Genomic DNA, 13,309 nt, shown 5'->3' with positions numbered 1-13,309 from the left:
TCAGTTCCAGGAGGACTTGAGTATTAGGGAAAGTGGAGTTACCCCTTCATCACCATTGCTCCCAGGTCTGCTCTGAGCTGGAGTGGTAGCACCTGCCTGGGTTCCAGCTATAACTAAGAACCCTTTATTCGTCACATGCACACTTCAAGCACAGTGAAATTCATCCTCTGCATTTAACCCATCTGAAGCAGTGAACACACGCACACAGAGCAGTGAGCAGCCACACCAGAGCGCCCGGGGAGCACTCAGGAGTTTGGTACCTCGCTCAAGGGCACTTCAGCCCAAGGCCGCCCCACGTCAACCTAACTGCATGTCTTTGGACTGTGGGGGAAACCGGGGCACCCAGAGGAAACCCACGCAGACATGGGGAGAACATGCAAACTCCACACCAAAAGGCCCTCGCCGGCTGCTGGGTTTGAACCCGGAACCTTCTTGCTGTGAGGTAACCGTGCTAACCACTACACCACTGTGCTGCCATGGGTTAAATTGTACATCACCAATAAGGCGCTGGCAGCAGTGTGCTTTCCGGTGCAGTGTGGTAGATGAACCCAACAGGGTCAATGACGAATGGCTGTCATCACTCGGTGAAGAAGTTGCCCTGCAGTGACAACTGACATACCCGCCAGGTCTGTGGCATTTTTGTGCACCACTTGGCATCAGGTCTGGAGGTCCAGAGACACAACATGATGGGGGCACAACATCGTTTGTCTTACCTTACTGTGCAAACACCCATCTGCATTTCTGCGTATCCTAATAAAGCGGTCATCATCGCTCGCGATGGACAGTCGGCGACTATGTATATAAAATGGTGTTTCTTTAAATACTAAAAGATGTCAACTTTTTCTCAAATCCTATCATCATCATAATAATTGCACAACACTGAGCTCATTGATGATGTTTTATTCTTCCAGACATACGAATTTATCTGTGAAATTAAAATGTAATCTTTCTAAACCAGTCTGTTAATCAACTGAGCAGATCAGCACAGAACCAACATACAACTGTTCAACTTTAACAACACAAACATCCCAAATAGAAAAACACACACACTGCTTCATAAATCACTAGTGTCTCACAACGGAAGTGACAAAACATACGTGTGTGTTGTGCATGTAAACTGCATTACTGTTGTAATATGTGAGTCTTAAACACGCACCACAACATATAAATGCAAATAAAATTAAAGTAATTCTCACACACACGGGTTCAGTGTCAGGGTGTAACTCGACACTTTCACACGGATGGATCAGCGACACAAAAGTTATATGTGTAAAATAACACTAACAGCAAAACAGTTCATGATAATGAAAAATATAAAAAAATACAAAAATATGAAGATGCACAATCACATGAGTGCACGCGTAACTTTATCTTCCCTCACTTTACTGCTCAGGTACTCACATTCCTTCATTTAACTTCATGTACACACACACACACACACACACACACCATACTGAGTGTTTAATGTTGTGTTTTCTTTCTTTTTATTATTAATCAGATATTTTAACACTGGATGAGAACTCTGTTCACACACACACTACACATCTGATCTGAGCAGGAAACTTCGTGTGGGTGTGTCTTTAAGTCCATATCGATCATCTACCTGTAAAACAATTCTAAACAGGTGTAGTCTTTTATGGCTGGGTTTTGTCAGCTGTCTCGCTTGCAGTGATGTTAGCTCAGCCCATGTTAACTTTCTGCTGACAAAATCTTTCACAATCTGTCTAAATATCTGATTCTATCTCCACTAAAGACTGCCTTCTAACTGCCCATGTTTTAACACGTCCATAACTGGACTCAAAGACATGACCAAATTTCCACCTCTGGTCATCTACAACTACCAGCATAAAGGGGTGGAGTCTAGGCAGTGGAACAATGGCGGGCCTTCTGGTTCCTTTTGTGCATTTACGCCTGCCTCTATCACGCCTTTAGCGTTGCTATAGCGACAGATGTGGCTCTGTAGACCGAATGAACAGATGAGGTGTAGTCAGTAAACAGCAATCAGATGTGTGTGTGCTGTGTGAATAAAAACACTGTGAATGAAATAACAGGAAACAACAGACGCACGCTAAACACCTACCTATAAACACTTACAGATATGGAGTGTGTGAAATGGGGATGAAAGACAAAGTGAAAAAGGAGCTAATAGAAGAGGAACTTTAGAGGAAGTGAAGTGATGCAGTGGAGATGAAGTGATGAAGAGGAAGTGATGTCCCTGGTACTCGCAGTGGAACAGTTTTGAATCTTTACAGTACATAATGTTCATTTACAGAAACAAAGAAGAAAAGTTTCAGACTTTAACACTGTTCTGTCCGTCAGTTATTCATCATGCTAACAGTTATTTGTACATAAAAATATTTAAAGTAAAGCATGTAAAAAGATCAAATGAATCCCAACAGATGGAGCAACTAAACCTAAAGCTCTCACCTCATCCTTACAGTCACACAAACACCTTTACAAAGATTCAGTCCTAATCAAGCGCTTTTATCCAATCAATACAAAAATTCAGGAGACTTTTAGTAAAATAACGTTTATAAGTGCTTCAGGTTCAAATCAGACTTCTTCCTTCTTGTCTCCCAATGGGAAAGAAATGGGAAAAGTTTTGAAAAGTGCAGCTAATTTTTTTTAAATTCTCCCGTGAGAAGCTGAAGTAGCAACAGTGAGGTGGTGTAACATCTCCAGGGTTCTGTAGGTAAAACACTGGACCATAAATCACACACAAACCCACACTTAATTAACACTGTTTTCATCGTATAGCCTGTAGAGTACAGAGTATAGAATTAGTGTGTTGAAGATTTGTGAATCTTCATGAAAATTCGTGAATCAAAGGTTCAGATTTGGGTCTGAACAGTTTAAAGTGAAATGTTTAAAAGACTAAAAGTCTCCCAAAAACAAAACTTCATCCCCATCATTCTCTCAACCCCTGTATGTGTGTGTGTTCACTGTGCAGGGGTCACTGGGCCAGAGGGATGGAGGGAATCTCCTGTTAGCACGGTGCTAGAGTCTGAAAGGAACAGAGAGAAAGAGAGAAAGAAAGAGAGATGAGAAGAAGAATATTAAACAAAGTAACATCTCCAGCACACATACCATCAACAATGGGTTCTGTATGTACTGAGGTGTTTCACTGATTAGTGTGTGTGTGTGTGTGTGTGTGTGTGTTCTCTCACCATGCACTGCTCCAGGCTGTGTGTTGTTGGGGGAGGAGCCATGAGAGGCAGAGGTGGGTGGAGCTTCACTGGAGGTGTTGGTGGAGGCAGTCTGGGAGAGGCTGGGTGCAGAAGGTGGGGCACTGGCATTAGGAGCCGATTGGTGGGGGATGGGCGGAGCATTGCTGGGCTGGTTGCTGGGTTGGTTGCTATGGTGCTGGTGTTGTATCTGCTGGAAGTGCTGCTGGCGAGCTCTCATCTCCGCATACTTCAACTGCTCCATGTGGAACGCCTGACGATCAGCCAGGAGCTGCTGCCTCTGATATTCCAACTACACACACACACACACACACACACACACACACACACACACACACACACACACACAAAACATATTCTAAATCCAGAGTGTGTCTGGATTCTACCACACCAGAGGTGCAATTCCACCACAAAAGCCTGTTCTGGAACTCAAGAACTTCATGACCATTTCCAGCACAGAAAACAGGGTGAATTCTAGTTCACAGAACCTTTTTAGTTCCTGCTTCAAAGTCTGTATTTCTCCAGGAACTCCTGGGGCAGAGCTTGGATTAAAACGTCTTCTCAGCAGTTTGGACAGGAATCAGTTCAGGAACTATGCAATTCAACTTCAGGGCAGTTCAGAAACTTTAAAAACTTACATGGAACCATTTGGAGAACTAAAGTGTGTGAAGTCCCACATTACCCATAATGCCTCACCGCCTCTCTCTCTCGGTCCATGATGGTCTCCAGCTCCTCAAAGTGCCTCAGTTTGATCTCCAGCTTCTTCATCTGAGTCTCCACCAGCAAAGCCACGAGGGACTTGATCTTCCTCTCCTCCACTGCGGCCAGGTGCTACACACATACAAAATCACTCACTGACCATCAAAATCATTCTTGATTCTTTCTCAACAGCAAAACACACACACACACACACACACACACACACACACACACACACACACACACACCTTGGCTTTAACAGCAGCAGCGGCAAGTGCAGAAGCAGCTGCAGTGGCCAGATTCCCCTCACCAACATCTCTCTCCACCTTTGCTTTCCTCTCTCCATCACTCTCGCCTTCCCTCTGTCCATCCTCTGATCCCTCTTTTCCTTCTTTCTCTTTCTCTACATCACCTGAGAGAGAGAGAGAGAGAGAGAGAGCGGTACAGCTGAATGTCAATGTAAATGTCTCCATCAGTGTTCACATCTGCTCTTGCCACAGATTCTGAATCAGATGGAAGCTCTGGGCTTTTACTGGGTTGTTCTAACACACTTAGGTTCTTGGTGTTAAACCATTCCAATATAGCTGAGTCAGTGTGCTCAGGTTTGTTGGAAGGTGAAGCTCCACCCCCAGCCTTTGGAAGGGTTTTCTTTTTTTCTCGTGTCAGTTTCCCTGCCAATGGAAAACATCTCCACAACATGATGCTACCACCATCAGGCTTAACAGTGAGGATGGTGTTCTCAGAGTGATCGCCATAAGTCCAATTTTGTTCTGATCAGACCAGAGAAAAATTTCCAGAGGTTTGATGAGTCCAAATGTCCAGCTAAAGTCCAGCTGGATGGAGTGTAGGCGTTGAGGTTGTGCTTGTCCTGTGAAAAGCTTCTCCATTTGAGCTGTGGATCTCTCCAGCTCCCTGAGAGTTCCCCATGGCCTCTGAGTTGTGTCTCTGGGAGTTTCTAGGCACAGGCAACCTTGACAGATGCCTCCCCCCTCTCCCTCCACCCACCCCTTAAAAATACTTATTTTGGAAGCAATTCAATCTATATGCATGTGTCAGTTCAATCTACAAATGGATAGCACACATTCAGACTTATTTATTTGTTATGAGTGAGATAACAAGAGAGATTGTGGGGGAGGGGCCAGGTGTGGACAGTGGGTGAGTGCACCAGTTAACAGGTGAAATTTTCTGCTGGTCTCTGTGAACTAATGAAAAGATCAAAGCCATCAGGTGCAGTTTATAAAGAAGGGGAAAAATGACAACGGAAGGAGACAAAAGTCCAGAGGTGTGTTTTTAACGGACATTTTTAAAAGTGTCTGTTGTCTCTGATTTTAGTGATTTGAAATTTGGAGATCTCGTCTCAGTGTCAGAACGGTCAGAAATGGTACTGTCTGACTAATCCCCTCTTTACCTGCTCGCTGACTTTAAGTGGACAGTCTCCTCTTGGGAGAGTCGCGGTTCTGTCACCATCCATCCATCCATCCATCCATCCATTATCTGTAGCCGCTTTATCCTGTTCTACAGGGTCGCAGGCGAGCTGGAGCCTATCCCAGCTGACTACGGGTGAAAGGCGGGGTTCACCCTGGACAAGTCGCCAGGTCATCACAGGGCTGACACATAGACACAGACAACCATTCACACTCACATTCACACCTACGCTCAATTTAGAGTCACCAGTTAACCTAACCTGCATGTCTTTGGACTGTGGGGGAAACCGGAGCACCCGGAGGAAACCCACGCGGACACGGGGAGAACATGCAAACTCCACACAGAAAGGCCCTCGCCGGCCACGGGGCTCGAACTCGGACCTTCTTGCTGTGAGGCGACAGCGCTAACCACTACACCACCGTGCCGCCGGTTCTGTCACATTCTTTGTTTTTTTTAATAACAAATATGATGTCGCTCTGCAGGGTAGTTTTTTTTTTTTTTAATAACCAAACCCTTCCACTGTGAACACTTTTGTGACTCTGGTAATATCTGAATGCAGAATAAAGTGAAAGACCTTTAACACACAATCACTATTAATATTAATCCAGCCACCATATGTACTGTGACCTCATCATGAATGGGGAGGTGGAGCTAATTTGATTAACAGGCTGACAAAATATAAAACACATGACTGTGTGACACAAACACAGTCACATGCTTCATGAAATCAGCTTTGACTCAATCTCTAATCGTTCTCTAGCTCTATTTTGTGGTGACTCCTCCCTCGATGATGTCATAGCGTCCAGCTGAAGAGAACACAAAAGCAAAAGTTCCTTTTGGACATACCCGTGTCCGAGTCTGTCTTCTCTGCCTCTCGTTCTGTCTCTCCTGCTTTACCTCCTTCTTCTTCTTTCTTCCCATTTTCACCCTGCTTCTCCTCCTCCTCACTTGCTCCATCTTTACCCTCCTACACACACACACACACACACACACACACACACACACACACACACACATATAGAACAGTGTACAGCCCACATGCTGGTGTAAGAAACATTTCACAAACACTTCATTACCTTGCTGTTGTCTCTTTTGTCCTCTGTGTTTTGAGTGTCGCTGCTCTTGCTCTCATCACTGCTCTCCTCTGCCACACACAGACACACACACACACACACACACACACACACACACACACACACACACGTCGTTGCTTTGTATAAATAATGCAGCTTGAAGTTTTATGTGCTTATATAAAAAGTAGCTCACACAGACGGGAACTTCAGTATGCAGTGGGGAAAGTTGCTCGTGTTCAGAGTCGGGTTGCGCAGACAGTAGTTTATCAGGAGTGTCAGAGTGTCTGTGAGTGTATTTACAACCTAAATATGCACTTCTGCATGAACAGTGACAATGGAGCAGGACCATACTGCTCCTCACTCGAGCCGATCTCACATGAGTAACACGCCCTTCAGTTCAGTTTAGTATTAACTCCTCTCTGTAATTACATCTACTCTGGCCCATGATGTGTAACCATAACAATGCTGTTACCATAGATCCCTGTCTGCTGTACTGACCGTAGTGGTCAGTTACCTGTGTGTGTGTGTGTGTGTGTTACCAGGCTTATCTGCGTCCTCCAGGCCGGTTCCAGCGATGCCGCTGCCCTCCAGGCCATACAGTGGGTCCGGTCTGCCGCTGACCCGGGCCGCTTCCTCCACACGCCGCACATGAGCTTCCACCAGAGCCGCTGGTACCTCCTCCTTCATCCGGGAGAACTCCTCTGACACACACACACACACACACACACACACCACACACACACACACACACACACACACACAACAGAGTAGACATGTGTCACATCCGTGCGCATACACGATTGGCACGATTGGCGTGCCTTGAACTGTCACTTGTGTCCATGAGCATTCACGCTCTGAGCAAGCAGCGCGCACCTCAAGGACTAATTACAGTGCACCTGTTCCTGATCAGAGAGCAATCGTTGAAGGACGTGTGCATTTCAGGGCGCTGGGCACATACAGACTTTGTGAAGTAAACGCTCACTATCTCGTGTCTGACCTTATCAAGCTGTTAGTGTCTATTGTTATTCTGGTTTTCTGAATACCCTCTTGCCTTTTGTTGTTCCCTCTGATAGTCTGTTTGTAGCGCGCATGACATCTGTCCATGAACTGAATCTCAAGAGAAGGTGGGTCATGCAGCAAGACAACAACCCTAAGCACACAAGTCGTTCTACCAAAGAATGGTTAAAGAAGAATAAAGTGAATGTTTTGGAATGGCCAAGTCAAAGTCCTGACCTTAATCCAATCAAAATGTTGTGGAAGGACCTGAAGCGAGCAGTTCATGTGAGGAAACCCACCAACATCCCAGAGTTGAAGCTGTTCTGTACGGAGGAACGGGCTAAAATTCCTCCAAGCCGGTGTGCAGGACTGATCAACAGTTACCGCAAACGTTTAGTTGCAGTTATTGCTGCACAAGGGGGTCACACCAGATACTGAAAGCAAAGCTTCACATACTTTTACCACTCACAGATATGTAATATTGGATCATTTTCCTCAATAAATAAATGACCAAGTATAATATTTTTGTCTCATTTGTTTAACTGGGTTCTCTTTATCTACTTTTAGGACTTGTGTGAAAATCTGATGATGTTTTAGGTCATATTTATGCAGAAATATAGGAAATTCTAAAGGGTTCACAAACTTTCAAGCACCACTGTATCTAATGACCTTTGACCTCTCACCTAGAGCAGACTTGGCTGCAGCCGAGGCCACTCGCGGGTCGACCACTGAAGCCAGGAAGGCCACGGTGCTCATGACCGGGTTCCCCGCCTGGCTGAACGGCACCGGCTGGTACGCCAGCGGCCCCAGAGACGCTGCTCCGTCCTCCAGGTATGGGTCCTCAATCGGCAAGCGCAGGAAGTGAAGGATACACTCGTCCTGTGTGCGGCTGCCCACGTGCTCCGACACCTTGTTCCAGTCATCCTTGTACATCTCTAGACCCTGAACAGAGAGAACACACACACACAGGTCAGATCAGTACACACACACACACACACACACACACACACACACACACACACACACACACACACAGAGATCAGTGTATACACACACACAGTAGAACTGAGTAGTTTAGTACCTCCAGCAGCAGCAGAGTTTCCTGTTCAGTCCACTCCCGTGTAGCACTTGCAGCGTTTTTACCCTTTTATGCGTGCACGCGCACACACACACACACACACACACACACACACACACACACACACACACAAAGAAAACAAAATGACATTAGTGTTCTAGTTGTAATTTAATGTATTTTACAGTGGTGCTTGAAAGTTTGTGAACCCTTTAGAATTTTCTATATTTCTGCATAAATATGACCTAAAACATCATCAGATTTTCACACAAGTCCTAAAAGTAGATAAAGAGAACCCAGTTAAACAAATGAGACAAAAATATTATACTTGGTCATTTATTTATTGAGGAAAATGATCCAATATTACATATCTGTGAGTGGCAAAAGTATGTGAACCTCTAGGATTAGCAGTTAATTTGAAGGTGAAATTAGAGTCAGGTGTTTTCAATCAATGGGACGACAATCAGGTGTGAGTGGGCACCCTGTTTTATTTAAAGAACAGGGATCTATCAAAGTCTGATCTTCACAACACATGTTTGTGGAAGTGTATCATGGCACGAACAAAGGAGATTTCTGAGGACCTCAGAAAAAGCATTGTTGATGCTCATCAGGCTGGAAAAGGTTACAAAACCATCTCTAAAGAGTTTGGACTCCACCAATCCACAGTCAGACAGATTGTGTACAAATGGAGGAAATTCAAGACCGTTGTTACCCTCCCCAGGAGTGGTTGACAAACAAAGATCACTCTAAGAGCAAGGTGTGTAATAGTCGGTGAGGTCACAAAGGACCCCAGGGTAACTTCTAAGCAACTGAAGGCCTCTCTCACATTGGCTAATGTTAATGTTCATGAGTCCACCATCAGGAGAACACTGAACAACAATGGTGTGCATGGCAGGGTTGCGAGGAGAAAGCCACTGATCTCCAAAAAGAACATTGCTGCTCGTCTGCAGTTTGCTAAAGATCACATGGACAAGCCAGAAGGCTATTGGAAAAATGTTTTGTGGACAGATGAGACCAAAATAGAACTTTTTGGTTTAAATGAGAAGCGTTATGTTTGGAGAAAGGAAAACACTGCATTCCAGCATAAGAACCTTATCCCATCTGTGAAACATGGTGGTGGTAGTATCATGGTTTGGGCCTGTTTTGCTGCATCTGGGCCAGGACGGCTTGCCATCATTGATGGAACAATGAATTCTGAATTATACCAGCGAATTCTAAAGGAAAATGTCAGGACATCTGTCCATGAACTGAATCTCAAGAGAAGGTGGGTCATGCAGCAAGACAACGACCCTAAGCACACAAGTCGTTCTACCAAAGAATGGTTAAAGAAGAATAAAGTGAATGTTTTGGAATGGCCAAGTCAAAGTCCTGACCTTAATCCAATGGAAATGTTGTGGAAGGACCTGAAGCGAGCAGTTCATGTGAGGAAACCCACCAGCATCCCAGAGTTGAAGCTGTTCTGTACGGAGGAACGGGCTAAAATTCCTCCAAGCTGGTGTGCAGGACTGATCAACAGTTACCGCAAACGTTTAGTTGCAGTTATTGCTGCACAAGGGGGTCACACCAGATACTGAAAGCAAAGGTTCACATACTTTTGCCACTCACAGATATGTAATATTGGATCATTTTCCTCAATAAATAAATGACCAAGTATAATATTTTTGTCTCATTTATTTAACTGGGTTCTCTTTATCTACTTTTAGGACTTGTGTGAAAATCTGATGATGTTTTCGGTCATATTTATGCAGAAATGTAGAAAATTCTAAAGGGTTCACAAACTTTCAAGCACCACTGTATAATAAGCCCCTGACCTTTTCGTTTTCACTAGAACGAGGCGCTTCTCTTTCTCTCACATGACAGAACCACGCCCTTCCCCCCACAACGTGTTCTCCCAGTTTCATCACCGCTTCTCACACACTCGCCGCTTCTCCCCATCACACCTTCGAAGCAGATGTTGCACGCTTCCTCTGAGACACATGAAGCTACCAACTCTCTTCACAGTGCAGGGCAGCAGACGCACTCTGAGGAAAGTACTCTCTCCCCTCTTCCACATACCTGCGCTCACAGACGCAGAAGACTGGTCAGTGATTTCCAGGAGATTTCCTTTACATCGTGAGTTCCTGACATTAGGGCCAACACGTTTATGATTCACGACTCAGGAGCACATAATATAAACATGTTTTCGTGTTAAAGTAGATCAGTTCACACAAATAATCACAAGTCTCCACCCACTTCTTCCAGACAAACCCCGCCCATTTTTAAAGAACGTGTAGGCTCAAAAATATTCCGAACATCATGCACCAAACTTTACAACGCTGCATTAGACACCATTTGCTTCAGTACTACGCAGTAGTTCCGTTATCGCCCACGGTGCATGTATTTCCTGTCCTGTGTATTTCCTGTACTGTGTATTTCCTGTCCTGTGTATTTCCTGCACTCGCCTCAGACTGGTGTGTGTTTATGTCGTCTTGCGTGCTGTTATTTTATATCATGGTCCTGGAGAAACGACATTTCGTTCCAACATACACAAGCTCTATAGAGAAATGAGAATAAATCAGATGGTCACACGGCCATGCAGTGTCAGTGTGATCATCACCTTAGACGGGCCGCTCTTCTTGCTGTACATGTCTGTCCTCAGCCCAAAGTTCTGCAGATCTGTTGGTTTGTCCTTCACTTTGTCCGGGAACGACATCATCGGCTGTGAGGACGGAGTCTATCGATAAGAGACAGTGTGTTCGTGAGAGAGCGAGTGTAATTACAGCATCACACCTGAATAATAACACCTGACGTTTATAACAATAATATTATTAACTGTGGAAGCTGCTGTAATCTTTATCAGTCATTATGAAATGTGATGCACGTTCACGTCTGAGCTTTAAGAACTTTACCAGTGCGACTGGGATGGGGTTACAGCACAGTATGAACATGGTGTGTGTGTGTATGTGTACCTGAGAGGCTTTTGGCTGCAGGGGTACAAGGCTGGATGGCGTGTCTGCCAGGACGTGGAAGTGAGATGTGGGCGGTGGCCCCCATGGGGGTGGGACGGCTCTCAGAATCCACCTGATAATTAATCAAACCCCACTGTTCCAGAAATGCATGGACCCTGTACACACACACACACACACACACACAAAACCCTGATAAAACATACAGCTGGAATGAAACACAATGAACACTCACTGATTCAGTGTGTGACCTCACACTCTTTTCCCACGACAAGCATCAGAACTGGAGCTAATAGAGCCCGAGTGCATTCTCTGGGAAAAGACATGAACTGTGTTTGTGTCAGTGCCCTGACTGTGTCGTAGGTTGTGTTGATGTGACGGTGTTGTAGTTTGCGTTGGTTCTGTGATTTTCTCCTTCTGACCTCATGATGGCACAAACATCTCCTGCCAGGTTCCTACGGCAAGCTGTAGAGGTCAAATACTCCTGTGGGTTCAGCCGATAGGTATCGATCATAAAGTTCCTGTAGGCAAGATAACTGCAGCAGAGAGAGAGAGAAAGAGAGACAGACAGACAGACAGACAGACAGACAGACAGACAGACAGACAGAGAAATAGCCCCTATGTAACTAGTGTTTATGATGCACTATGTAGGCTCTATGAGACTGTGATGTTAAACCCTATGTAGTGAAGATCCATAGCACACCCTAACACACCCTGAGGCCATAATGAAGAACAAAATAAAATTGATAGTAATGAGGTATTTTGTGTGTGGAGTCTCATATAAGTTCTAATAGTGTATAAGATATTAATAGTGAGCAATTAGAATTATATAAGTTTAAAACTTTGCACCCCTTTCTCATTGTGATAATTTATTAGAGAATTTGTATATGTCTAATCCTCTACCTTTTAAAACTGACACCAATCCTTTTGTATGATGTGATGTGTGAAGAATGGAGACGTGTAGGTGTGTGTACTCACATCTCAGGGGTCTTAGACTTGTTCTTTCCATTGAAGAACTCGGGCAGAGCTCTGCGCTCAATAGCATGAACACTGAGAGAGAAGGAGAGATTAACATTAAAGTAAAAGTACAGACCTAATATACATTTAGTTCACTGGGTGGTTGTCATGGCCACGTCTCCAGTTTGCAGTGAGAGCAGGAGACATTAACGCTGGACAAATAATCACTGCAGCTGAGCTCTAAATGACCAGCAGAAAGCTGATAATCACCCCATCATTCCCATTCACTTTCATAATTATTACATATTAATATTTATTTTTTTCGCGGTCCGGTTTCCATCAAATCCTGCGCTCTGATTGGCTGGTGAGCAGGTCCGTATCCTACGGTATGAACCCCAGTTATGGACCTCTGGCGACTCGCTCGTTCACAACAACAACAAACATAGTAGCAATTTTTGTCAACATTTATTTTCACATTTCTCAGGAGAATAGCAATTAATTTTACAGCATGGATAGCGATAACGACAGTGTTCACAGCGGAAAGCGAGTTTTACTCCCCTGAGGAAGAAGAAATAGAAGAAAACATTTCAGGAGAAAGCTAAAAACCTGTAACTGCTGCTAACGCGAGCAAAAACATGGCTGAATCCTGAATGACTCCTATTTGTATAAATAGGGGACGACATAGGCGGCAAAATGTAGGTTTTTTTCCTGCCATGGAAGTGCACTTGTATACCGAGGAGGAAGCCATTTGCATTACAGCCGAGAATGAGGATTCAAAATGCGGCTCGCCTCGGTTTTCTCTTTCCGCGCGCCCGTTTTCTGTTAGAATTTGGTAAAGAAAAAATATTATTTACCAGCCTAAGGTCGTCTGTATGATGAAATACCGTGACCTCGGCCTTAAATACTGACCTCAGCCCAGAGGCCTCGCTCAGTACTTTCAAGACCTCGGTCACA

At 44.6% G+C, this 13,309-nt stretch overlaps 1 protein-coding gene across 1 annotated transcript in view; it reads right to left on the bottom strand.

Annotated features, from left to right (window-relative positions):
* Window positions 1–885: 885 nt before the first annotated feature.
* The window catches only part of smarcc2 (SWI/SNF related, matrix associated, actin dependent regulator of chromatin, subfamily c, member 2), a 43,875-nt gene continuing 31,451 nt past the window's right edge, over window positions 886–13,309 (bottom strand). The window contains 14 exon segments of the mRNA XM_060920265.1: window positions 886–3,004; window positions 3,168–3,477; window positions 3,882–4,016; window positions 4,133–4,296; window positions 6,156–6,276; window positions 6,386–6,453; window positions 6,922–7,083; window positions 8,062–8,320; window positions 8,460–8,522; window positions 11,050–11,166; window positions 11,402–11,482; window positions 11,484–11,556; window positions 11,821–11,934; window positions 12,377–12,448. Coding sequence (XP_060776248.1) covers window positions 2,940–3,004; window positions 3,168–3,477; window positions 3,882–4,016; window positions 4,133–4,296; window positions 6,156–6,276; window positions 6,386–6,453; window positions 6,922–7,083; window positions 8,062–8,320; window positions 8,460–8,522; window positions 11,050–11,166; window positions 11,402–11,482; window positions 11,484–11,556; window positions 11,821–11,934; window positions 12,377–12,448 — 1,804 coding nt within the window. The 3' untranslated portion in view covers window positions 886–2,939.

This window comes from Neoarius graeffei, chromosome 4 (genome assembly GCF_027579695.1).
Source record: "Neoarius graeffei isolate fNeoGra1 chromosome 4, fNeoGra1.pri, whole genome shotgun sequence".
NCBI lineage: Eukaryota > Metazoa > Chordata > Actinopteri > Siluriformes > Ariidae > Neoarius > Neoarius graeffei.
This window is presented reverse-complemented; position numbering and strand designations above follow the sequence as displayed.